Source organism: Nuphar pumila, chromosome 15, assembly GCF_984573655.1.
Source record: "Nuphar pumila chromosome 15, dmNupPumi1.hap1.1, whole genome shotgun sequence".
In the NCBI taxonomy this organism is placed as follows: domain Eukaryota; kingdom Viridiplantae; phylum Streptophyta; class Magnoliopsida; order Nymphaeales; family Nymphaeaceae; genus Nuphar; species Nuphar pumila.
This window is the reverse complement of record NC_143263.1, coordinates 18,797,298-18,823,329: the sequence shown is the minus strand read 5'-3', so window position 1 is coordinate 18,823,329 and position 26,032 is coordinate 18,797,298. Positions and strand designations below refer to the sequence as shown.

Here is a 26,032-nt window from a genome sequence, read left to right as displayed (position 1 = left end):
CACTTGTTGTTCTTATATTTTTTGCACATTTTTGTTTTTGGGGTAAATCTAATCTCATAGATGTGATATGCATGCAACTTTTGGTAAGAACTAGCCTTTAGATCATTGGAAAAACACGATCTATGGTAGGGATGTCAATGGGCCTGGTTTACTTTGACCCAACCCGAACCAAACCCTAGAGGGTCTGGGTATGGTGATAAATAATAAGACCCGAGTCCAGACCCGAACGCCTGATGAATACATGGGCTGAGGTATAGTTTGCAAAATTTTATACTAGACCTGAACCCGAGACCCGTAATTTTTCAATATAAAAATGATAAAAATATGATTTTACTGGGTTTGGTTCATGTAGTTGTTATTGGATCCGGGTATGTTCTTTCATGTAGTGGACCAGATTGGACTCAGGTCTGGACTCGATACTATACCCGAAAATCAGGTTCAAGTCTGGTACCACCGGGTTGAACCAAACCCTACCCGTTGATAACCCTAGGGGTCAATTCTCACACTAAATCCACTATGATAAACATATTTATAAGGTCAGATTGAGTCAATATGACTTGTACAGTGACATTTCAGCTAAATGGTACAATCGATGACAACAAATATATATCTGGTTTAAAATTTTGAATGTTCGAGAGGTGTGCAGTATTATTACCAACAAGAACTGCAAAATGGTCTTTTTTTTGGTGTTATACAGTGATAAACCACACGAAGGAGATACGAAGAAAACAAGAGAAGGCACGATATTTACATAGCGTAGGAGCAAAAAATCCACTAGGAAGATGTGAGGAAATACAGAGGGGAGATACATAGCTCTCAAAACCTTAATCCTCAATGGACCCCAAACTCTAGTACCCAACTCTCAAATGAAACAACTGTATATAAATGATATATAAAAATGATGAAAGGCATAAATCTCTAGCTAGTACAAAAGAAAAAATTACAAAACTAGAAAGGTCCCACATCGAGAGGTTTGTGGTGGGCTCTGGTCTTGTGCTTAATGACCTGATCCCTCCACTTCCACCACATCCCTATCTTTCTTTCTGCTTCCACCACAAACCTATTGAAAATTCCCATTGCACAAATATATTTTTATATCGAAACATAGATCAGAACGGGTACAAAATTCGAGACACCCAAAGAATAGAAAGGTTGTCAAAGTAATTTATCCACAAATTAGCATCCTTTACATTTGTCCCAAATGCATGTCGAACCTAAAGTTGCAGGCCCATCCTACTACAATGGCGTGCTGCTGCAATTTAAAGGTCTTCTTTGCCTTTTCTTACTCTTGAACATATATCTATAGTATGGTATGATCAATGCTCGCCCATGAGAGCAATCCATTGATTGAAAGCCGCAATGGAGAGGTCTCTACGAAGAACAATATCCCAAGAACCCAAGGTATTAGACCACACCTTGGAAATCTGACAATATTTACCTTGCACAACATTGTACAAGTCTGAAAATTGCACCGTAAGTGGCATATTACCCTACCACCAATCTTGTCAAAAGTGAGTTTTATCACCATCACCAACCTGAATTTTTAAAAAGCATATAGATTATAAAGCTAGAATTCACCTCTTCCAAATACAGGCGCCTCTCTTCTGCACAATTTTGAGGCCAACCAGTTAGGTCATATTTTTATCACAAAATAATAGGAACAACTTGCCTTCTCTCCTACCTATCGACCATAACCACTTGGCCAAGAGTGCTAAGTTAAACATGTGCAAGTCATGAAGCCCCAGCCCCTGAAGATGGAGTTTGGATATCTCCATCCAACTCACCAACAATTTCTTCTTCTCCTCCATATTCCCATTCCAAATGAACTTTTGAAAAATTGCGGCTTTGCGCTTCTCAACTTTCTTTGGCATTTTGAAAATAAGTATAAAGTTCATGACCAAGCTAGAGGAATTTAACCATACCAAATTGATCCTTTCCACCTTCGACAAGAGGCAGGATACACAAGATTAGGTTTTATCTCTAATACGGTCCTCCACCATGCATGGCCCAATTTGCCTCCTTCGAAGAACCCAAGCATAATGGAAGGCCTAAATAATTTGTAGGAAGAGACCCGTCCACAAAATCAAATATGATAGAAGCCTTCTTTTGCATTACACCCATAGGATCATTCATTACCATGACTTGGCAATTGTTGCCATTCATATGCAACCCCGAGATCACCCCAAAGCATCTTAAGATGATCCAAAGTGCCCATATGTTTTCCTCGAATGCCTCACCAAACACCAAAACATCATCGACAAAAAATAGGCGAGACAAGATAGCACTATTAGAGACCTTGCAACCCCAGAATTTACCCCCTCCTCCATGGATAATATTATCACTGATAAGGTCTTCATTGCCAAGATGAAGAGAATAGGTGAGAGTGGGTGCCCCCTTCCTCAAACCCCTCGGGGGGTAAAAGGCTCACCTTTCTCACCATTAATGAGATCATGATTGAGGCAGCTGAGAGCAACCCCTCAATCCAAGAAATTCATTTCTCCAAACCCCATATTATAAAGACAACAAACCAAAAAGGAGTCAAAAGCTTTTTGTAGATCAATCTTTAAAATAAAAGAGCATACACCTGAGATTTTGATGGAATGAAAAACCTCATGAGCCATTATGCATGATTCATGTAGCCTCCTACCTGGGATAAAAGCACTCTGCGAGTCCAAAATAAGCTTGTCCATAAGAGTTTTAACTCTCACTACCAAAGATTTTGATATAATCTTGAAAATAGAATTCAGTAAAGAAATGAATCTCAATCTACTAATCTCTTTTGCACGGGCATCCTTGAGAATGAGAATAAGAATGGATCTGCCCAAAGCCTTGGGTACCTTTGCATTAGAATGCAATTCATCCATCATTTGGAACAAGTCCCAATTAACACAATCTTAGTTGTACTTAAAGAACTCAATTGGAAACCCATCCAAACTCGGTGATTTACTATTAGGAAGAGAGACAATCACCTTTTTAATCTCATCCATAAAAAACTTGCTAGAGATGACCAGCCTCTCAGCATGAGAGATAGAATTAAAATTCATTAACGACATGTCATATCCGCCATTCGCAATGCTAGAGAAACGTTTCTTGAAATAATACGATGCATGTGATAGTATGAGAGTATCTTCATATCTACTATGCTCAATGACCATAGAGACCATGTTATTTGCTTTGTGCTAGGAGGATGCACATATATAAAAAAATGTGTGTATTTTGCTCCTCAAAATGAAGCTAAGAAACCTTTGACCGTTGCTGCCATCTATTATTCTCCTTCACCCGCCACTCACAAATATTTTTAACAAGCTCTCACTCCAATTTCAGCCCCGTGTTCACCTCCCCCTCAAGTAAATTATTGTCATTATGCTTTAAGAACCATAATCTAAATTCTCCTTCATCTAAGTCTTTAAATTTTTCCGCCCCATGCTCTTATTCCATTCAATGAGCTTAGAATGAACAAATGCAAATTTGGAATTCACCCTTTGAGCAGCCCATCTAGCCACAAACGGGGCCGAGTCCCACCAATTGGCGATGAGTTCCAATAATTTAGGTGCTCGAAGCTACCACATTTCCATACGAAAACCACGACTTGTGTGCAGTACCGACATTCCTCATTCCACTCAAACTAATGAGTGATCCGATATTGAAATCGGATCTGCCCTAGCCCGTATATCATGCAACCATCATACCATAGCTGATGACACAAGAACCTGGTGCAGCTTCCTCATGATGGGTGGGGGAGGGGGGGGGGGGGGGGGGGGATCTTTTATTAGACAATGTGAACCTCACCCCTTGTAAAGGTAATTCTGATAGTTTTTTCATATCCATGAAATTTTTAAACCTCCACATATTACGAGTAAATCGTTGAGGAGTATTTGAATCCTTGAGCCTTAGGATAGAATTAAAATCACCTCCTATACACAAATTTAAGGATATGCAAGGGGCAATTTCATTCCCAATTTTTTGAAGCTCTGCCCAATATTTTTTTTCATAGAACCCGTACGTATATGGTCCATATGCAATTGTGAGTAAAAAGGAAGAAACCAAAGACAAGTCCAAAAAAAGTATAGAGATAGAGAATTCACCAATGAATGCAACTGATCCTATTAGATCTTCCCTCCATGTGAAGAGAATACCCCCAACTCTGCCCCGTGCTGCGAGGTATGAGAACTTGCAAAATTCATCCAAATATTGTTTATAAGTATATCTGATCCGAAAAATGCACCTTTTCTTGAATACACATTATATCAGACCTTTTATGGTGAACGATATCCGCTAAGTATTGCTGCTTTTCGAGGCCATAAAGGCCACAAGCATTCCAAGATACTACTATACACATTGTAACCACTGAACCCTTGCATGCATCCTAGGAATGTGCCCCCTAAATATATAAGACCTCGACTGCACTAATTGGAAGGGTGTGGTGCTTCGATTTCATCTTCCCAACGATCACTGAATATGATGAAGATGAAAATTTCAACTTTATTGCATTGAGTATCTCCCTCGACGTGCACTCACCATCAAAGGAAATGCTACCTTCCGTCTATACATTAATGGATGCCTGCAATGATGCATTGTCTTGTGTTGGGGTTGAGTTAATTAACCAGCTCCTGAATGTTGGGGTTGCAATCCTCTTTATAACTGCTTACAGAAACTGTGGCACTAATTAGCTTGAGCATGTTGTGATTGAACCATCCAACTATGCATGGTGGTCAACGTCCCCACTACCCATCACCTCCCCCATCCGATGAGAGGCATCAATATCAGAACTATCTTGTCGAACAAGAGAACACATTGCAACATCCCCACTGCTAGATCCCACAGACAGACCCAAAACCGTTTCAACTTCAAAATATTGAACTGGTTCAGCATCATCATGTGGGAGGAAGTTCATCTTTAATAGAACCGACTCAGCCCCAGTTAATTGGACCAGGTCATTAATTAGTAGATTGAATCATATCTGTTAACCCTGACCCATTCAGATTTGGTTTTTGGCAGTGGACCGAACCAAGGTCGCGCGATCCATAGATCCGATATCAGAACGGTTACTTTCTTAGTAGCTGGACCTGGGTCTCTAGCTAGTTACCATATTCGTTTGAGGACCTTCTAGCATTAGAGTGAAATCCGAAAAGGTAGGAGTGATTACCTTTCAATATTGTGGGAGATTGAGGAAGGGTAAAGATTGAAAACTGTTGCATGCCTTTCCCATGTGAGGAAAGGTGTCCCTTGAAAGCTTCAACAGAATGATTGAGGCTCCTCGTTTCACACAACTCCAGAGAAACCCCCACTGGTTTGGCGACCGGCATGAAGCTCCGTCTGGTAGGGTTCAGGCGACCCACTTGGTAATACGGAGATGAAGGAATGAAAGAAGCCGATGAGCAACCTTAAAACAGTGTTTGATCCACCCCCATCCACGATGTGCAGGACCTTGAGTGAGTAGCATAGCCGGCCGAAAAAGATAGCTCCATCCCTATCTACAGCATGACCTCCATCACTGGCAAGCCCCCTCTCTCTTTCATTACCGCCCCTCCCCTCTCTTTCTCACCCTCCTATTCCGCTCATCAAACTTGAAATAAGTGAAAGGTCATGATGCAATCACACCCTGAGACTTGGCACTCATTTTACTTGGCCAAATACATGATTGTTCGGAGTCATCTGATCTTCTCAAGTCAAACTAGTATAATGGCATCATTGCTCAGACCATGTTATGTCAATGCGTTCCTTCTTGATGAATTAACCATTTGATCATGTTATTTTCAGTGTGACAAATATCTATCGCGATAATATCGCGAGAAATTGCCTGAAAGTTTAAAACGGCAATTTCTCCCAAGATTTTCAAAATATCGCCAGATTTATGAAAAAACATAAATACCACAATTTAAAACGTGATATTTTTAACGGCTATTTATCACAAAAAAATTTGTGTATTTTTATTTTTAAATAATTTTTATTAATATTTTCTTATAAAAAATATTTTTTATGTTTATTTATTGCCGAGATTTTGCCAAAAAAAATTTGTGAGATTTATGGAATTTTTTCAATTTCTCGTGGGTATTTGAAAAACGAAAAATTGCCGATAAAAACGTTTGTCACTATGGTTATTTTATCCACAATGGAAGTTCCTTTCTGTGACACATTACCCTCATTTGAACCCTGACTACCTTTCTCTAATTAATTTAGTGGCATCAAACAAAACAAACTATTGGATCTCAGGTAATATGTGGATATTTCTTAGACTTTTTAAACCACTTACAAGCTAAATACAGCTTTAAAAAACTGCCAAGCTGCGTGCGTCGCTTCCCTGAGTACCTGCGTCGTTGTTGGCTATTGATAGAGAAATATGCGGACATTCAACGAATGCGCTAAGCCGATGGTATGATACAATGGGAGCTACGACAAAGGTGTAAAATGAAATTACCCGATTCATATTTGAATTGGATTGACCTCCCCAAGTTCGGAGGTCCGTGACGATGACAGAACTTCTTGGCATGATTTAATTTTTCTGTGATTTGTATTATTTGGCCTTAAGGTGACATCTCGTCCCCTAATTAAGAGATGTAATGATTATTCTTATGCCAATAAATTGATATTTTCCTTAAAAAAAACTGCAAGCTGCACATTTTACATTATTCATTATCCTTAATGATCCAAACAAAACAATGGAGCTTGAGCAGATCAGGTCACCGATCAATCCCAACACACATTCCACTTGGGAACCATGAAAGTGAGATGTGAAATGATGATTGATCAGTTGATATATATTCAAATGGTGATAATGATGATGATAATGACAAACTATCTTTCTGCAAGGTCAAAGCTACATGTACTCCCCAGTCCCCAGTGAGGAGTGGGGCATTGAAGATTTTACCAATGGGAGGCATATATATATATATATATATATGCCAAAAATTCGAATCTCTTTATAACCTTTTTTTAATTTTTTGTGTGTCATAGGAATGCAATTAAAAATTTGTTGGGGCATGTGTACTCCAAAATAAAGTGTTACTCACATAGTGACACACTTGTAATTTTGAAAAATTCTTTCTCTTCTCTCTTTATATTATTTAAGATTTTACCTCCATCTTTAGATATGGCAGCTCTCTGGTGGTCATGCTGGAAGAGTTAAGATTGCAATTCTATATCTATTTTAGGTAAATCATTTTACTTATATTATCTAGGATTTTACCTCTGGAAACTACTTTAACTATTGCTTGATAATTACTTATACTATTCCAAATTTAGCTTCATATTTTTTAGATTACTTAACTTATTTTATCAGTTTATTATTCACAACTCTCTGGTCACTTTTGAACAGATACCATGCTTTATCTAATGTCTATTCTTTTTGAATAAAAAAAGAAAAGAAAACAAACATGACTTATCCTGGCCTATTCATATGGATGGGTGTTAAACTTTGCTAGATATTGTAACTAGCTACTGTTATTATATCTATCAGTTTAAATTGATAGAAAAGGTAAATAAAAAGAATCCTTCCCCGAGTAGGTTCTCCAAAAAACAAGGCACAAAAAAAGGAGGCCTCCTTGTTTGATTGAGAGTCCAAACACCAATGCCACCTCTCCTACATTTGCACATGTCACCAATCATCTATAAAAGGCGCTTCCCCACCCTTTCTCTTGAGCGTCTTGGGCATTGTGGAGATGGAGAAGCAAAGGTCCTCCTCCCTTCTCTTCCTTCAGCCTCGTACTCTCGCTTCTGTCTCTTTCCTATTGCTATTATTCACTTTTAACACATCGGTTGAAGCCCATGGTTCACCAGATGAGCACAAGGTAAATGTGAGAAGATTTTTTTTTCACCGTTTTTTGTCTGTGAGATCTCTTGCTTTCATCCAGTTGTCAGAAGAAACCTTGTCTTCTGGTGCTTTTCTTTTTTGATGGTTGTCTCAATTATTCGTATACAGTTGATTTCCATGCACAAACTCAACGTGGGGTTTTCTCCTCTGCGTATAACAAAGTGGTTTTCCATCTTTTGGAAATCTACCTAGTTAAAAAACTTAACTACAGCGTTTAACCTGAAATATAGCTTTATTCAGGTTTATATTGTGTACCGTGGGCATCACAGAGGGGTAAAAACTGCAGAAGAGATAAAGGAAGACCATCACTCACTTCTTATTTCTGTGAAGGAGAGGTAATTCGTTTAATAGAGTCTGTTGCCTATTTCCATCTTAATTCCGAAGTGTGTTTCTTTAAATATCTCTCTCTCTCTCTCATGTAAATTGCAGTGAAGAAGAGGCAAGGAGCTCCCTTGTTTACAGCTACAAGCACAGCATCGATGGCTTTGCTGCACTTCTCACACCAGATGAGGCGGCCAGATTATCAGGCATTACCCCTCCTTCCCTTGAGATAACTTAGCATTGGGAGAATCATGGGCTTTTTCTTTTTTAGAGGGAAAGAATTCTGCTTGATCTTGAACCCGATGTCTTTTGTACGCCCCTAACATTCTAAACGTAATAAATTAAAAACTAATTCTTTCAAAATTATATATATATATATATATATATATATATATATATGTATGTATAAAAATAATTGTGAGGTTTTCAGTGGCACATTTATTTTTGCTAATGTGCGTTTCAGTTGAAGACTCGAATCTTTGCGCATATGGATTGAGCACTTAATTTTATTATTAGCAGGAGTAGAAGGACGGTAACTATAACTTAGATACTGCTGTGTGAAATATTGGATTTACTTGTGCCTGTTGATTTATTATTGAAACAGAGAGGGACGACGTGGTTTCAACCTTTCCAAGCCAAGCAAAAATCATGCACACAACGAGGTCGTGGAAGTTCTTGGTAGGAGAGGAAGATTTTAGTGGTGTTGGTTACGAGTGGACAAAGGGTTTGCTCAAGAAAGCAAGGCATGGAGAGGACGTAATTGTTGGACTTTTGGATTCTGGTACATTTCTTGTTTTTATGACATAAGTCAATATGCATTTGTTTGTGGAGAGAGAGAGAGAGAGAGAGCTTTGATCTTGTTCCTAAAAGTATACGGCTGGCCTTGAATTTTCTTAATTCATAATCTTGTTTTTATTCAATCATGAAAGATAAATTTCGCCATCTTTGTTGATTTAGTAGTAAAGGAGGGGTCTGCGTTTGTCCAATATAGGAAACTGCTGCTTTTTCTGATTATTGTTCTTTTTTCTGTTGTTTTATTCTAAAATTGCAAAGGCATTTATGGAATACTTTTAACCCTTGGATGTGAAGACTAGAGTTGGTAAACAAACCGAGAAGCTCGTGACTCAGCTCGGTTAGGCTTGTCACGAATCAAGCCTGAACACAGGGTGTTCAGCTCGACTAGGGAGAATTCTATCAATAATATATATATATTTTATGTATAATATATATTATAACTGTAATATATAAAAAAAGAATGCAATATATATATATATATATATATATATAAAAGAAGGATGAATAAAAAATATATACATAAAATACAAACTATTAAGTGTAGTATACATATATATATATATACATGTATATTATATATAAAAAAATATTCCATGTAAAAATAACATGGAATGTTTTTACACGAGCCAGCTCACTTTCCGCTCGGCTTACTCAGGGATGACTTGGCTCAGCTAGACATGAACACGAGCCAGCCATGAGCTCAATCCACTGGTAAATGCCCTGTTCCGTTGGTTCGGCTCGTTTCACCAGCCCTAGTCAAGACTACCCTTGCAAAACAATGCAATCACTGTAATGGAAATAGTCAAAAGTACAACAAAATAAATTATGAAAGTCCTGGAATTACTGTTAAAAAAAAAACTATGAAAAAAGTTACATAAATCTTAGCTTTTTATATTTTTAAAAAATTCATAATAATTCGTTATTTATTTTCCTTTAGTCCTAAAAGGAAACTACGGTTTGAATAATTTGCAAAAGAAAAATTTTGATGGTGCAGAAAGTTGACTATGTTCATCTTATTAGGACTTTTTTACTATTCCAATGTCCTTATCTACTCTTCTTTGTTCTTTTAAAGGTATATGGCCAGAATCAAAGAGCTTCAATGATAAGGGAATGAAACCAATCCCCAGTAGATGGAAAGGGATATGCGAGGAAGGAGACTCTTTCAACTCTTCTCATTGCAATAGGTACATACAATTCCCCACAACTACTCAGTTTCGAAATGGTAAAAATGACATTATAATGTTTTAATTGTTCATAAATCCAAAGGCAACTATATATAATGCCAAATATTACTTTGTCGTCCTTGCATAAAATGACAAAAATATTTAAATATATAAAAAACAAATAACTTTTAGCTCATTTTATTACTGAATCCAATGTCAGAACAAATAGTCTTAGACTTTCTCTTACTCCAGCATTTTTCCTGACCATGTTTAAAAACTACCATGTACCTCATAAATGAAATGCTACTGTGATTCAAGTGGGTCCCACCATCTGTTTCTGAAAACTCCCAGTGGTGAAGTTGGTATCTGCTAATGACACCAGAACTGTTGGTTCTCAAATGCAAGGTAGAGAGGGACATGATATTGGAACCACGTGAAGAAGTTAGCTAGTTCAGGAAATACAAGAAACTCGTTGATTTCTACCATGGGTAATTAGAGTATGATACCATGAATAAAAATAAAAAAGAGATGCCTCTAACAAATATCTGATAGTATAAAGCTATAGATAAAGACAAGGACACCGTGAGACAGTGTAGGAAGCACATCCTGACTTGTGATGTGGCCAATCCTTGCAAAGAATGGGCCTGCTGTCGATGAAGATGACCTTTTTCCTGAACAGCCAAAAGTCCTTAAAAGCTGTCATTTGAACGGATTACCAATCTGATTTCATCTCCAGGAACATGAGCACAATTTCTTGAAAGCTGCTTTTAGTATATGATTTAATTCTTTAAGACATTAACAGGCTCAATGACCTATACTGCCCCAGCAAATTCTAATTCTTTAAGAGTTGCTTTCTGTGAACAGAAATGAAGCTCATATTGTAATTTTTTTTTACTCCCACACTTCCAAAAAGCTTAGTTGCATGTGTTTTTTGTTTAAGTAAATGTTCATCATTGGTTATTCACTAAAATCCTGCTTTGAATCTTATTGATTCGATGAGAAACTTTGATTTTTAATCTACCAAATTTCAGTGGAATATAAGTCATCGATAGACTGTGCATCTAAACATAAAAAATGTCTAATCTAATAAATGGTTTTTACTTAGCAAGCTATCAAGAATATGTCTATAAATTCAGATTAAGCAAACCTTCAAAATTTTATCCCTTTGAAACCATTTAGGATGGTTTAAGATATAAGATTGTTCAAAAGCTACTCATTACTCTCTCTCTCTCTCATATATATATATATATATATATATATATATATATATATATATATATATATATATATATATATATATATATATATGAAACGATGTAACAACACTTTAGCCAGCCAAGATTGAAACCATCTTTTGAAAACTTGTTGCTGCCGCCGTCTATGTTCCTTCAAAATCTGACTATTTATTGTTAAATTCATAGGTTGTAAATCTTTAAATTTTCTAATATGTTTGTTTTCACTAAATCAATTATAGAAATCTGGAGGCCCCGTTTGGGAAACATCACCTAGGCCTCAGAATTTTTTGAACAGTTATGGTCAGTCACGCGCTTAGGACCTACTCTCTCTCTCTCTCTCTCTCTCTCTCTCTCTCTCTCTCTCTCTCTCTCTCTCTCTCTCTCTCTCTCTCCACACACACACACACAGATTACAATATTCACAGAATCATTCTTTTGTATGAAAGGACAAAGCCAGCCTTCCAATTCATTTTCCTGGAGCATTTTCTTGGATTTTATTTCAAGTATAGAATTAACTCTAATTATTGCTTAGAACACAAGCGCGAATTCTTATTTTCTATTCATGCACAGACAATATACCTTCGCATTTTTCTAAGGAAAATTATTCTTAACCACTAGCATAGGCCTCCAAAAGCAGACAAGCCTATCCCCATCAACCTCAGAGAGAAGAAGCTGCCAATTACAACCAAATTGTATTATAGCTCCCATATGCACCTTAGGTGAACCCGTGACATGGACCATCAAACCTGAAAAATCCAATGGTTTTGATTGCAATCTTTTTCAATATTGAGCAAGGAGACACTGGGCCAGGCTTACTTTTGGTAGGGCGCGTTAAAAAGCTTTTTTGGGGGAAAAAGGGCTGAACCCCACCACCTATCCGAGCCAGCTCATGCTAGCTAGGGCCATTAAACAGGAACAACACAGACTTTTTAATCTCACAAACTGTTGAAAACTATTACAAAATTTGCACCCCAGGACTTGATCCCAGCCAATGATCTATCAAACAGCCTAAACCTAGAGCCAATCAGCTATCAGCTTCATGCTTCAGAGTCACTCTCAAATCCCATCCTTCGAATCTAGGCTAGTGTCCCGTACCATGTATTACCTTCATCTCTACGAAAAATTTGACACATTCATGAACATATATCAAAAGTAAAGGTTAGGTTGGAAATTTCGACCAAAACATGTAGTACGTACTACATGTTTTAATCAAAAATTCCAACCTAACCTTTTCTTTTTACTTATGAGACCTGCTCGAATGCTCGGGCTGAGTACTTAGAAAAGTATCCGGCCCACTGTATGGGGCCATGCATCCAAGGGCGGATTAGGTGCAATCACATTGCACACAAAATGTGTGCAACTGCATGCACCTGGCCAAACCAAAGATAGGTGCTTACCAAGAGAAAGCGGGGTTTTTGGGAAATCTGACCTTGCAGATGTGTTCAGCATATAGTCGATTTGTTAGAAAACAACACCTGAATTGTATTTTTTTGATGAAAAGTGTGGAATTGTAAGCTTGCATATTTATGAAAATTTTACACTGTCACCTTAGTAAAAAAAATATAATACTTCGATTTCTTCAGTTTTTTTTTTGCACATCCGACCTCCCTAATGTGATTTACATATCAAGTTTAGTAGAAACTGAACTTTGGATCATGTTTTTTCTGATATATATGTTGGATTTTACTAGGTTGAAAAATCAACGGCATACAGATATACCAAAATTTTGGGCTGCATCACTAATTGTTGATTAGAAAAAAAAGTTAATTATGGTTGTTTAACTCAATTGGATTACAAATACAATATCTTAGTGAAACATCCACTGTAATCATAGCTCATAAGCTGGTTTGTGCATCGTTGTTTTGTTTCTTTTACCAGGAAGTTGATCGGTGCCAGATACTACATCAAGGCCTACGAGGCTCAGTATGGAAGACTGAACACCACCTTTGAATACCGGTCACCAAGAGACCATGATGGTCATGGCTCCCACACTGCCTCCACGGTCGGTGGCCGAAGAGTTCAGCATGTCTCTGCTCTCGGCGGGTTTGCCTGTGGGACCGCCTCCGGCGGAGCCCCCCAGGTTCGCCTAGCGATGTATAAAGTGTGCTGGCCGATACCCGGAGGCAATCCAGCACTTGAGAACACATGCTTTGAGGCAGACATGCTTGCTGCCATGGATGATGCAATTGCTGATGGAGTTGATGTGTTCAGCATATCGATTGGCAATACTGGCACTCAGCCTGCATACGCGAACGACGGAATAGCCATAGGAACACTGCATGCTTTGAAGCACGACATCGTGGCAGCATGCAGTGCTGGCAACTCCGGCCCGACCCCGGCAACTTCGTCCAATCTTGCACCATGGATTATCACTGTGGCTGCTAGCAGCATTGACAGACGATTCGAATCACCAGTTGTGCTGGGAAATGGCTTGGAGGTTCAGGTATGCACTGCAAGGCTTTCTTTTAACATGTGTGTCGTGGCCTGTTATTAGTAAATTAATGACCATCTATTTTTTAAAATTTTTTTGGGGGTTTATTACAGGGAAAAACTGCACCCAGGACTGGAGTCCTGACCGTGCTGGTCTTAGCCTGACATACTTGTGGTTACCATCCTTGTGCCGTAAAACCCCTTCCTTGCTTTGTGTTTTGGAAAGGACTACCTACTTTCTCACTGGAGGCGTGGTTGTGAAAACTTAGTTGAAATCAAAGGAGCGGCTAAATGCGATGGTTATGTGACACTAGCCAATCATATGCATTGCATGGGGGCCCACAGCTACATAGGTCTGGCCCATATGACATGCTGTCATGTAGGGGTGGCAATCGTGTCGGGTTAGCGGGTCAGCATACCTCAACCCGAACCCGACCCGTTTATTAAACGGGTCGGTTGTGGCAAACACGAACCCCGCCCGTTTAATAAACGGGTAACCCGACACGACCTGCCAACCCATTTAATAAATGGGTTGGGTCAGGTAAACGGGTTCTCAGGTTGGCGGGTCGGGTTGGCAGGTTGGCAGACGGGTTGGCCGGTCTGCCTAACCTGTTTATTAAACGGGTCAGCCGGGTTGGCATACCCTCAACCCAAACCCGACCCGTTTAATAAACGGGTTAGGCGGGTCGACCCGTTTATTAAACGGGTTGTCTTAAGCCCAACCCGAACCCGCCTAAGAGTCGGGTTGGCGGGTCGTGTCAGGTTTTTCCACCCCTACTGTCATGTGATTGCCAGTGTCAAATAAGCATCACACTTAGCCGCTCTATGGATCCCTGCTCGAAACTTTGAGGGTCTGTACACTGGGGCCCGGGCTGGGCTGGGCCTTTCTCCCTTTTTATATGGCTTCCCCTAGTTGGGCAGAACACTTAGGATCTACTTTCCTGATACTCGGGTAGGGGGAGACCTCTTTATTCATGAAGAGTTGGGGTTTAGGGATGTGAGTGTGACAAATAACAATCACATGACAGCATTTGCATGGGGTCTACTTGCAGGCCCCACATTGAATGCTGTTATGTGATTGGTTGTGTTAGGTACTCCCGGGCACTTAAGCTCTCCCTGGATCCGCTCTCACTTTCCTGAAATCACTCATCTAATCTACCTTTTAGATTTAATAAAAGTTATTTTAATAGGGCATGTAATTATGTTTTCTGTCTTCTGTTTTATTTTTTGCAGGGTCAGACAGTCACACCATACAAGCTAGAGGACATATTTTACCCATTAGTTTATGCTGGAGACGTCTCCATTCCGGGAACCCCAAAGAACCTCACTGGCGGGTACTTTACTGCTACAATGCTTCAATAAAAGAGAGTTGGTGTCGAGTCGACCAAGTGTTTGTTACGGAAATCGGATCAAAAAACTTTTTTTTTTTTGTGTGTGTAGTTATTTGTGGTAATGTACCTATGAGATGTGAGAGAAGAAATAATGGCGACGCCGAATAGTCTAATAAGGACCCACCAATCATGTTGCATTGATGGTGGTCTTGAACCAAGGACCACATGCAGCTATGTAAGATCCACTAGGTGCAAGTTCACAGGATGAGTTACTACCCAATAAGAGAGAGCATATGGCAGCATTTGATGGCAAGTGCATTGTTGTCAATGGGTCGGATTTGTATCGGGTAACTCATGACCCAAAGAATACCTGAATATCTTAGCCATAATGAGTTTTAGAAATGTTTTTTAATCGGATATCTGACTAGACCCAGCTGAAGTATTTTATGCACTCTTATATATATAAATGCCCTTTAGAAATCACAAGTTAATTAGATTTGGGATTTCATTTCCTCAGCCTGTCATAATTTCCGAACCCAAGCTGGCTACTTGTTATTTGGTTGGGATGCACCTTGATGGGTCCCGTTAAGACATGCTTCTCAGTCTCTCTCAATGTCCAGAATGCCCCTCACATTTTTTGGAAAACTTAAGTGCTCTTTTGGTGCACAGGCAATGTCTCGCTGGTTCACTGGATCCTGCAAAGGTGAAAGGTAAGATAGTGTTGTGCCTGCGAGGTAATGCAGCCAGAGTCTCAAAAGGGTTGGAGGTGCGGCGAGCAGGCGGAGCGGCCTTTATCCTAGGCAACATTGCCACGAATGGAGCTGAGATTTCAGTTGATGCTCACGTTCTTCCAGCAACTGCCATAGTCAGCGATGACACGAACACGATGCTTAAGTACATCAACTCAAGCAGGAAGCCGGTGGCCAAGATTATCCCTCCAAAGACAGTCTTAGATGTTAAACCATCTCCTATCATGGCTGCATTCTCGTCTACGGGACCAAACTCACTTGAGCCTAACATTCTTAAGGTATGTATAGGACTTTATTTTATAATCATCAAGATATTATCAACATTGCATGAGACACTCCTCTTTTTCTTTTTTTGCGTGAGACACTCGGTGTTAATCGTTCAGTGCTGTCCACCCAATTCGATAAGTTGTCCAGCATTTGGCCCAACTGCTATGTTGAGCACCATCCATCGTATAGATGGCATCATAGTAACAAATGTTTAAATGACAATTTATTGACTATGAAGTGTAACACCTGGATTCATAGGTATTACTTTTTTGAGGGAAGAATCCAAATGAGCATACTAAAACCATGGTATAATTGTTTTTTTTTTTTTAAATCATGTCATAGTTTCATAATCACAAGTCCTCTCAAGCGACATCATTCATACATGTAAAGAGTTCAATAAAATAAAAACATAAATGAAAATCTCATCTCGATCTAGTAGCTTAAAGATACTTGCAGGAACAATAGCGACTCTAATTCGTTTCTTGTCAATCACCTACAACCTACTGTTGTAATTATTAAAAAGAGAGCGAGTCTACAACTCAGTAAAAAATATTTATAAACAACTAAATAGTTTGACTTACAACTGTAGTGAGCTATAAGCATCTAGTCTTAGTTTAGTTTTACACCGCATAACACACATGTTTGTTTCTTTTAAAATCTTTTTATTAATCTTCTCAAAACCCATAGCTTGAATCCACTTGATGCTAACTATTGTACTAAATTGGTTATACCGGTAATAACTTATTTTGAACATAGTAACCCATGTAGAATACCTCAATTCTACGGTGTTGGTCAGACTACAAACCATTTTGTATGATCTCACAAGAGTCACGAGGCACTGTAGTGAAAGAAGACACAATGGTAGCTAGTCGTAGAGTCAAACTAGTGAACTATACCTGCTCACTAAGGTTCGTGGTTCATGCTATATTTTGGTCTGCCTAGAATCTTAATTGTTATATGAAACATAATTCCTAAGATGCATTAAACAACTCATTGATTTTCCATATGAACTATTTTGAGTTCACCATTTTCTCTATAACTTAGCAAAGTTTCTCAAGTTCTTCTTAGGGTTCTGATATTCACCAAAAGATCTAAGCATATAAACGATGTAATGACACTACACCAATAAATCACCAATGGCTCATGATTATGGCAGCTCTCACTCTGACGACCATCAAATAGCCCTTTCCAACCGTCACCTCTTCCGGGATTTATGGGTTAAATCTATCATGATAAGTTGACTTAAACTTCTAGTAACCTAACTGAAAGAAGGGATTCCAAGTACATTACTCAAGTACTCAATTTTGTTCTCATCCATATAGTACTACATTCTCTATATGTATTTTTGTCTAAAATACTATAGTTTTTTAACATGCAATTTTTATTAAGAACTTATAAATATATGAAATTATTCTTAGCAATACAACAAACTTATATGCATTCATTTTATCTCTCATGTAACATGAAACACATTCTAGAATGCAATTGTATTAAATACAAGATGCAATTATGTTCTCAAACATATATGATTTCATATAAGCTAATTCCTACAAGTAACAAACAAACTATGTATTAAACATGTTTATAATATCCTTTACCTCGAAATGCAAACATTGAACTTCTAGCCTCTAGTTGAAGCACTCGTTGATGTATTAGGATATGTTCAGTACATAACACTTAATTGCTAAAAATACATTTCTCATATTTGGTAAAATTATCAAATTACCTTTTCCAAGAATGGTCTATCGATACTCATTTTTTTGTGTTGTGTGTTTGACTATAGAAGTAGGTCAGTCAAATTTCTCTATATGTCTCAAATCTAGCACACTAAAATTTATCCAATTCTGAGCTCAGAGTGAATGATTAACTAGGGATGACAAGGGATCAGGGGAAAATGAGGCCCTGCCCCATTTGAACTGGCGATGGAGGACATGAAACAGGGATAGAGGTGGGGATGAAGGTTAAAATCAAAACCCATGTGGGGATGGAGGCAGGGATGGACTTACACTTTCCCCTGCCCCGCCCCATCCCCAATCCTTCTTTAGGGATGACAATGAACCGAGGGAAACGGGGCTCCATCCTGCCACGCCCCGTTTGGACCAAGGATAAAGGACAAGAAATGGGGATAGAGGCGGGGATTGAGGTTACAATCCATACCCGTGCGGGGATGGAGATCCAGATTTTGAGATAGGATGGGGGTGGAGACCTCGTCCCCTGCCTCGCCCTGGTTCACTGTCATCCCTAGTATTATCTTCAATTTACCGAAGTAGGTAGAATAAGGGCAAAATGGTTATTTCACTCCTTGGACGGGTTTGGATCCTCCAAATCTTAAACTTCTCTCTGACCTAACCCATCACTAGTCTGGTCTAGGTTTAATCTAAATTGAACCTTCTTGATTCAGTTTTGGGTTCCTCAACTTAGATCTAGATCCAAATCCACTATTGCGGATCCCAAACTAGATAGAGCTCCAATCTCTATTTTTTATACTGGATCCAAATCCAATATGACCAATCCAAACCCTAGTTTTCTCTGGGTTTGGTACAAAATGGAACCAAATCATTTCAGTCTGGGTTTGGGTCTGAACTGGATCCAAACCTGCTCAATTTTGGTTTGGTCCTACTAGATCCAAATATGATAATTGGATCCAAATCTGACTCAGTTCTGATTTTGTCCAATAGGATCCAAACTTAGTCTGGTCTGACTTGGTCCTACTGGATTCAGTTTATGTTAGAAAATCGAGACACTCTTTGTCTTAGTTTTCTCCACACACACACACACACACACACACACACACACACACACACACACATATATATATATATATATATATATATATATATATATATATATATATATATATGTGTGTGTGTGTGTGTGTGTGTGTGTGTGTGTGTGTGTGAAAATACACACACAGACAACCTGACCCCGTTTGGTTGGACCCAGGCCGGGGTTCTTGCTAACTCAGTGTAGTCAAACTTAAATCAAGTTGGTCCTAAGCCCAAGAACCAAGATAGAGCTACTCTATCTTATCAGTTCTGCTGACCAAACTTAGTTTGGGTTACACCCAAACTAAGTCTCATATCTCTGGTGGCCAGGCTCGTTCTGGAAGAACCTAGACCCAGTCAGTCTGCTTAGCAGGCCGAGACAGTGAGCCCAAAGCTCATTGTCATGTCTCCCTCTTAACTTGACTCGGTCTAGGTGATCCCAAATCGAGTTGGTCCTACCAACATATCGGGACAAAGAATTTTTGCTCTCTGTCTCGCTTTCTTCAAACCTGTCCCGGTCTGAGCAAAAACCTAGATTGAGTCAGCTTGCTCATTAGTTGAGACAAAGAGTTTAACTCTATGTCTCACTCCCAATTTGATCTGACTTGATCTGGGAATGACCAGTTCGAGTCGATCTAGAATATCATCGAGACAGAGAGCAAGCTGAGTTGGTCTATCTTGGCAATATTCTAGGCCGACTCGATGACTAGACTGAGTTAGATCGGTTTGGGAGCAAGATAGAGAGTTAAAACTCTCTGTGTCAGCTAATGAGCAAGCTCACTCGGTTTGGATTTTTGCTTAGACAGAGTCAGGTCTGAGGGAAGCGAGACCCGATATGTTGGTCGGACCAACTCGGTCCGATATCACCTAGACAGAGTCAGATCAAAAGGGAGACAAGACATTTAGTTTTGGGCTCATTGTCTTAGCCTGCTAAGCAGATCGACTCGGTATGGGTTTGCCCAAACCGAGTCTGGTCACCAAAGATACGAGACAGAGAGCTATCTCTTTGTCTCAGGTAGTTGCATAGACTGACTCAGTTTGGGTGTAACACAGACCAAGTTTGGTCAGCAGAACAAATGAGACAAAGTATCTCTATCTCGATTCTTGGGCTTAGGAGCAACGCAGTTCGAGTTTGATCAGAATGAGTTAGTAAGAACCCTGGCCTGGGTGTAACCAGACCGGGTCAAGTGAGTTCACACCCAGACTAACTTGGTCTAGGTGAGTTATATATATATATATATATATATATATATATATATATAGAGAGAGAGAGAGAGAGAGAGAGAGAGTCTTAATTTTCTACGATAAACTAGATCCAGTAGGACCAAGTCAGACAAGGCTGAGTTTGGATCCTATTAGACCAAATCGAAACCAAGTCAGATTTGGATCGAGTAGGACCAAAACAATATGGAGCAGGTTTGGATACAATTTGGACCTAAATCCAGACTAAAACTGCCTGGTTCCATTTTGTACCAAACCTTGAGAGAACCAGGGTTCAAAACTGCATGGTTTCATTTGGATCCAATATTCGAAACGAAGACTAGATTTCTATTCAGTTTGGGATCCACAATAGTGGATTTGGATATGGATCTAAGTTAAGGAATCCAGAATTGAATCGAGAAGGTTCGGTTTGGATTAGACCTAGACTAGACTAGTGGTGGGTTAGATTAGGCAAAAGTTTAAGATTTGGAGGATATGACCCATTCAAAAAGTGAAATGACCATTTTGCTCTTGTTCTACCTATTTCAGTAAAATAAGGATAATACTTCACTCTGAGCTTGGAATTAGATAAATTTTGTTGTGCCAAATTTGGAACATAGAGAAAAATATGATTGTCCTACTTTCATAGTCAAACACAATACAGAAAAATGAGTATCGATAGACCATTCTTGGGAAGGGTAGTTTGATAATTTTACTAAATATGAGAAATATATTTTTAGCAATTAAATAAGTGTTATGTACTAACAAAATCCTAATACCCCAACGAGTGATTCAATTGCAAGCTAAAAGTTTAATGTTTGCATTTCGAGGTAAGGGATATTATTAACGTGTTTAGTTAATAATACACAATCTCTTTATTACTTGTAAGAGTTAGCTTATATGAAATCATATATGTTAGAAAACATTGTTATATCTTGTATTTGATACAATTGCATTTTAGAAGTTATATGAGAGATAAAATAAATGCATATGAATTTGTTGTAATGCCAAGAACGATTTCATATATTTATAAGTTATCAATATCAATTGTATGTTAAAGAGCTATGGTATTTTAGACAAAAGTACATATAGAGAATGCAAAACTACATGCATGATAACATAATTGAGTATTTGACCTTAGAGTCCCTTCTTTCAGTTGTTTAAGTCAACTTGACATGCTAGATTTGACCTCATAAATCTCGGAAGAGGAGATAGGATGGAAAGGACTATCTGATGGTCGTCAGAGTGAGAGTTGCCATAAGCGTGGGCCATTGGTGATTTATTGATGTAGTTCCACTATATCGTTTGTATGCTTAGATCTTTTGGTATATATCGGAACCCTATGAAGAACTCGAGAAACTTAGCTTAGTTACGAAAAAAATAGTGAACTCAAGGTAATTCATATGAGAAATCAATGAGTTATTGAATACATTCTAAGGATTATGTTTCACACAAAAAATAGAGACTTTAGGCAGATCAGGATGTAACATGAATCATGAACCTTGGGGAGCAGGTATAACTCTCTAGTCTGACTCTCTACCTAACTATCGGTGTATCCTCTTTCACTGCAGTGCCTCGTGACTCTTGTGGGATTACAAAGGGTGGTTCATAATCTAACCAATACCATAGAATTGAGATATTCTACACGGGTTGCTATGCTCAAAGTAGACTATTGTCAATACAGCCAATTTAGTACAATAGTTAGCATCGAGTAGATACAAGCTATGGGTTTTGAAAAGATTAATGGAGAGATTTTAAAAGAAAAAACATGTGTGCTATATGGTATAAAACTAAACTAAAACTAGGGGCTTAGAGCTCACTACAATTGTAAGTCAAAGTCTTCAGTTGTTTATAAATATTTCTTACTGAGTTGTAAACTCACCTTCTTTTTTAATAATTACAACAGTAGGTTTTAGGTGATTAACGAAAAACTAATCGAAGTCACCATTGTTTCAGCAGGTGTCTTTAGGCGGTTAGATTGAGATGAGACTTTTACTTTTATTTTATTAAACTCTTTATATGTATGAATGATGTAGCCTGAGAGGGCTTTTGATTATGAAACTATGACATAATTTAAAAAAAAAATATGCCAAGGTTCTACTGTGATCACTTTGTATTTTTTCCTCTGGAAAGTTATACCTACGAACTTGGACTCGACAAGTCCCGGATGGGGGTGTTACATGAAGATATCATGATATGTTAAAATTTCTTATTTTTCTCACACTTATATCAACAAAATTTCATAAAAATAATTAAGTTAAACTATGAAAGATGTAGTGAAAATAATAAAAATATTAAATAATGTGCAGAAGAAAAAAATAACCAACTATTTTATCAGTATTATGCCAATATAAATGTAAATATCATGATAGAATCATGATATTTTGGAAGAGATAACAATATCACGATATATTGACTGCGACTAAAATAGTTATTTTTTGAGATATTTTTAAAATACTGCTGATATATATTTGTCCCACTGGATGATATTCAATGTTTCCCAGATAAGAACAAAGAATCCTGTCTGTTGTTGATGCTTAATAACAAAAACTACAAAGATTACTGAAAAAATGTGCAACATGACATGTAGAGCTTATGACAAAATTAACTTTATACCATTGATTTCCTTATATTTGTGTAAACAAAAATCTTCTTTTTTTCCATCTTCCTTGGCCATTCTGTTCAACAGCCAGATATCACTGCTCCCGGACTTAACATTCTAGCTGCATGGAGTGGATCATCGGCTCCAACAAAGCTCGAAGCCGATATGCGAAGGGTCGACTATAACATAATCTCAGGAACTTCCATGTCCTGCCCTCATGTAGCTGCAGTAGCTGCACTTCTACGGGGTATACATCCTCAATGGAGCTCTGCTGCTATAAGGTCTGCCCTAATGACCACAGGTTAGTCTACTGTTATTTTCAAAGTTGTTTTCAGATATAAGGTGTGGTCTCATTGAACATCAGAACTTTACTAGTGAATAACTGATGGTTTTAGTTCCCTTAATGCAGGCTGTTTTCTTCATTTATTTTAAGGATGTTTTGATATACTACAAGGGGTCCAGGATTTTTTGGTCGTACCAAGTGCGTGCTTAGGCAGAGTGATTTTGTGAAATGCATGTCTTTTCTAACTAAAAGGTTTTACTGGGCCTATTCATTGACCAATTAACCTCAATGCATAGGGGCTGCTTAATGGGGCTATCTAGCAGAGACTTGGTGTAAAGCTGGTAAACAAACATGAGATAAACTCACCATGTTCAAGCTCAGCTTGTTTTGGTGCAATACAAGCTCACAATGTAACGGGCTAGAGCTGACTCATTGACAGCATGAATGGAGCTCAATATGGCTCATTTGGTAAAAAAATATTTATCCAAAGAGGGACATGGAGAAGAGTTGAACACCTAGGTTTTTGTTAAGAACTGTAAAGTCAAGAAATGAGCTCCCAACCTATTGTATGTGACTCCTGCCTAGCAACCAATTTATAGTTACACCATACATTTCCTACAAAATTACACATATATTTCATCTTTAGGGCCCTACCTGAGGAAATCTGAGCTGAGCTGAGCTGAGTCAAGCATCTTAATCAAGTTTGGTTCATTACGGGCCCAAATGCGGTCAATACTAAACTGCGCTAAACTGAATTACAAGAAACATGGTGCATTAGCCAGCCCTAACCCAGTGGGCAGATTCAGTTTTTTGTGGGGTTTTCTTGTTTATGCCTATAGTTTTGGAGGCCTATCCTAATGTGTCCCCTTGTTTCTTTGCAGCTGAGTGGACTAACAACCTGGGTCTGCCATTGGCCAATGCATCTGGGAGCATTGCCAACCCCTTCAACTATGGCTCTGGCCACCTGAATCCAAAGAGTGCAGCTGATCCTGGTCTCGTGTATGATGCTTCGTATGAAGACTACCTCCTATTCATCTGCAACTCAGGTGTACAATATGATGCATCATTCAGGTGCCCGGCGAACCCGCCTGGCCCAAATGAGCTGAATTATCCCTCCATAGCCATATCCGGCCTCAGTGGCACAAAAACTGTGACGAGATCCGTAATGAATGTTGGCGGCACTGGTAAGAGCACCTACTTTGCCAGTGTCATCCGGCCGCCGGGTGTTAGTGTCAAAATCCATCCAAGAATTCTCCACTTCAATGGCATCGGTGAGAACCAGAGCTTTACGGCAACCTTCAAGGTCGCCAGACATGGCAGCAGCACCGGAGTAAGGAAAGGCGACTATGTTTTTGGATCATATACTTGGACTGATGGCTGGCACAGGGTCAGGAGCCCCATTGCAGTTTCGCTAGCATAGTAGCCTACTCTTAAGGTCTTAACCAGGGTAGCAATAAGGTGCAAGTGATCCCACATGTGCAATGAACACATGCAATTGACTATGTAATCAATATAGAGCACGGTGATCTTCAAAGAATAAATTCAAACTGTAGATAGATAAATGATGATATAGTCACCCTTATTTGAAGTGAAGAAGGAAACAGTTGATATCTTGAAATGCCATAATGGAGGAAGAAAGAAATGCTACTCTTATGTTACTACCGGACTAGGAAAGACTTCTTGGGAGAGTTAATGCATGAACTATGAAATGGTTACCTTTTTTCCTTTTTATTTTACATAGTTATGCTAAAGCATTTTATCATGTTAAGTCCAAAATAAATGCTAGAAATAATCGATGGCTCTGATTAAATTCTTGCTCTTTTTTCTTTGCCTTGTGCCATTGAAAATCCAGTAGGTGTGGGTTTTTTTTTCTGAAATTCATTTGAAAAAAACATAGAAGTCTGCACTTTATGTTAAATCCAAACACACAACTGAACAAACCTATGCCATATAGACCCTAATATAGACAATGAAGCTACGGTGCATTATGGCGCTCTGTAAAAGGGCATGTTACACCCCAGGACGACAAAGCAGGTTATATGCCCCCCCCCCCAAGACGCACTATTTGCTACAATGCATGTTTGGGGTCCCAATGAGCGCCACATATGTAAGCATGTGCAGCTCTTATTCCCATGTTTGTCAGCATCAGTTAGCATTGAAGTCTGATAAGGTTGCAAAGACTTAAATACCCTTTTCGCCATTGGTGTCATAAAACGACGATTCTAAAAAAGGAGCGGTTGCAAAGACTTAAGTACCTCAGAGATGGTTATTTAAGACAAAGTCCCTGCACTGCAGGATTATCCGAGAAAGGAATCCCCCCCTGAAGAAGACCATGAACATCACTCTCTCTCTTCCTTCTCTTTCTGCCTCTATGCACATCCAACATATGATCCTACACTGCTCCATCAAGCACCGAGTGACCTGCACACTGACTATAGTGTGATTCAACTTAATGAGTTGTGGAGCCTGATTCAAGGTTTTTGCCCCTACATAAGAGGGGAGGGGGGGTCCCCCGGTGTGGGTCTCACTGCGCGTTCAGCAGACGGGGGTTTAGGGGGGCAGTGCCCCCAGAAGATTTTTTTTTTTTAGCCTTGTATAAATTCTTTCTTTTTTTCTCCTCTTGTAATTGTCGAAAAAGAGCAATAAAGTTTTTCTTTTGGGTGGCCATGGTTTTTTACTCCCTCTCAGATTTGAGGAAAGGTTTTTCCACATAAATTTGTGTCGTGTTTTGTTTGATCATTCTTGTTTATTGTTTCCTTTGGTTGTTTCTTGCTCGCGATTTTCGTAACACCCTTTCCAGTCATTTGTGTCATGAAATGACGATTTTAGAAAAGGATAATTTTTTTTTGCTACGCGATTTATGAAAATCGCATTGCGATTTGACCTTTTTTTTTTGCAATGCGATTTAGCAAATTTTTTTTTACTATGCGATTTTCGTAAACTGTTACTCAATTTAGCAATTTTCCATTTTTTTTTTGCTATGCGATTTTCGTAAATCTCTACTCAATATAGCGATTTACAAAAATCGTGTAGCGATTTGTCACTTATTTATTTTTTTGCTACGCGGTTTTCATAAATCGC

The 26,032-nt window shown here is 38.7% G+C and overlaps 1 protein-coding gene across 1 annotated transcript; it reads left to right on the top strand.

The window, feature by feature from the left end:
- Nucleotides 1-7,641: 7,641 nt before the first annotated feature.
- Nucleotides 7,642-24,768, top strand: LOC149814702 (subtilisin-like protease SBT5.6). The gene is made up of 10 exons (XM_089989626.1): nt 7,642-7,787; nt 8,051-8,145; nt 8,240-8,337; nt 8,736-8,912; nt 9,999-10,110; nt 13,203-13,767; nt 14,988-15,088; nt 15,755-16,112; nt 22,756-22,969; nt 23,833-24,768. Exons 1-10 carry the CDS (start codon nt 7,659-7,661, stop codon nt 24,369-24,371), a joined length of 2,388 nt encoding a protein of 795 aa, XP_089845752.1. The 5' UTR covers nt 7,642-7,658; the 3' UTR covers nt 24,372-24,768.
- Nucleotides 24,769-26,032: the final 1,264 nt, after the last annotated feature.

What these genes read in the sequence shown, in the direction of transcription:
- LOC149814702 (XM_089989626.1), top strand. Translation starts at nt 7,659, where the DNA reads ATGGAGAAGCAAAGGTCCTCCTCCCTTCTCTTCCTTCAGCCTCGTACT. An exon ending in TGAGGCGGCCAGATTATCAG is followed by an intron (nt 8,338 to 8,735) that starts GCATTACCCCTC and finishes TTATTGAAACAG; the next exon opens with AGAGGGACGACGTGGTTTCA. An exon ending in AACTCTTCTCATTGCAATAG is followed by an intron (nt 10,111 to 13,202) that starts GTACATACAATT and finishes TTCTTTTACCAG; the next exon opens with GAAGTTGATCGGTGCCAGAT.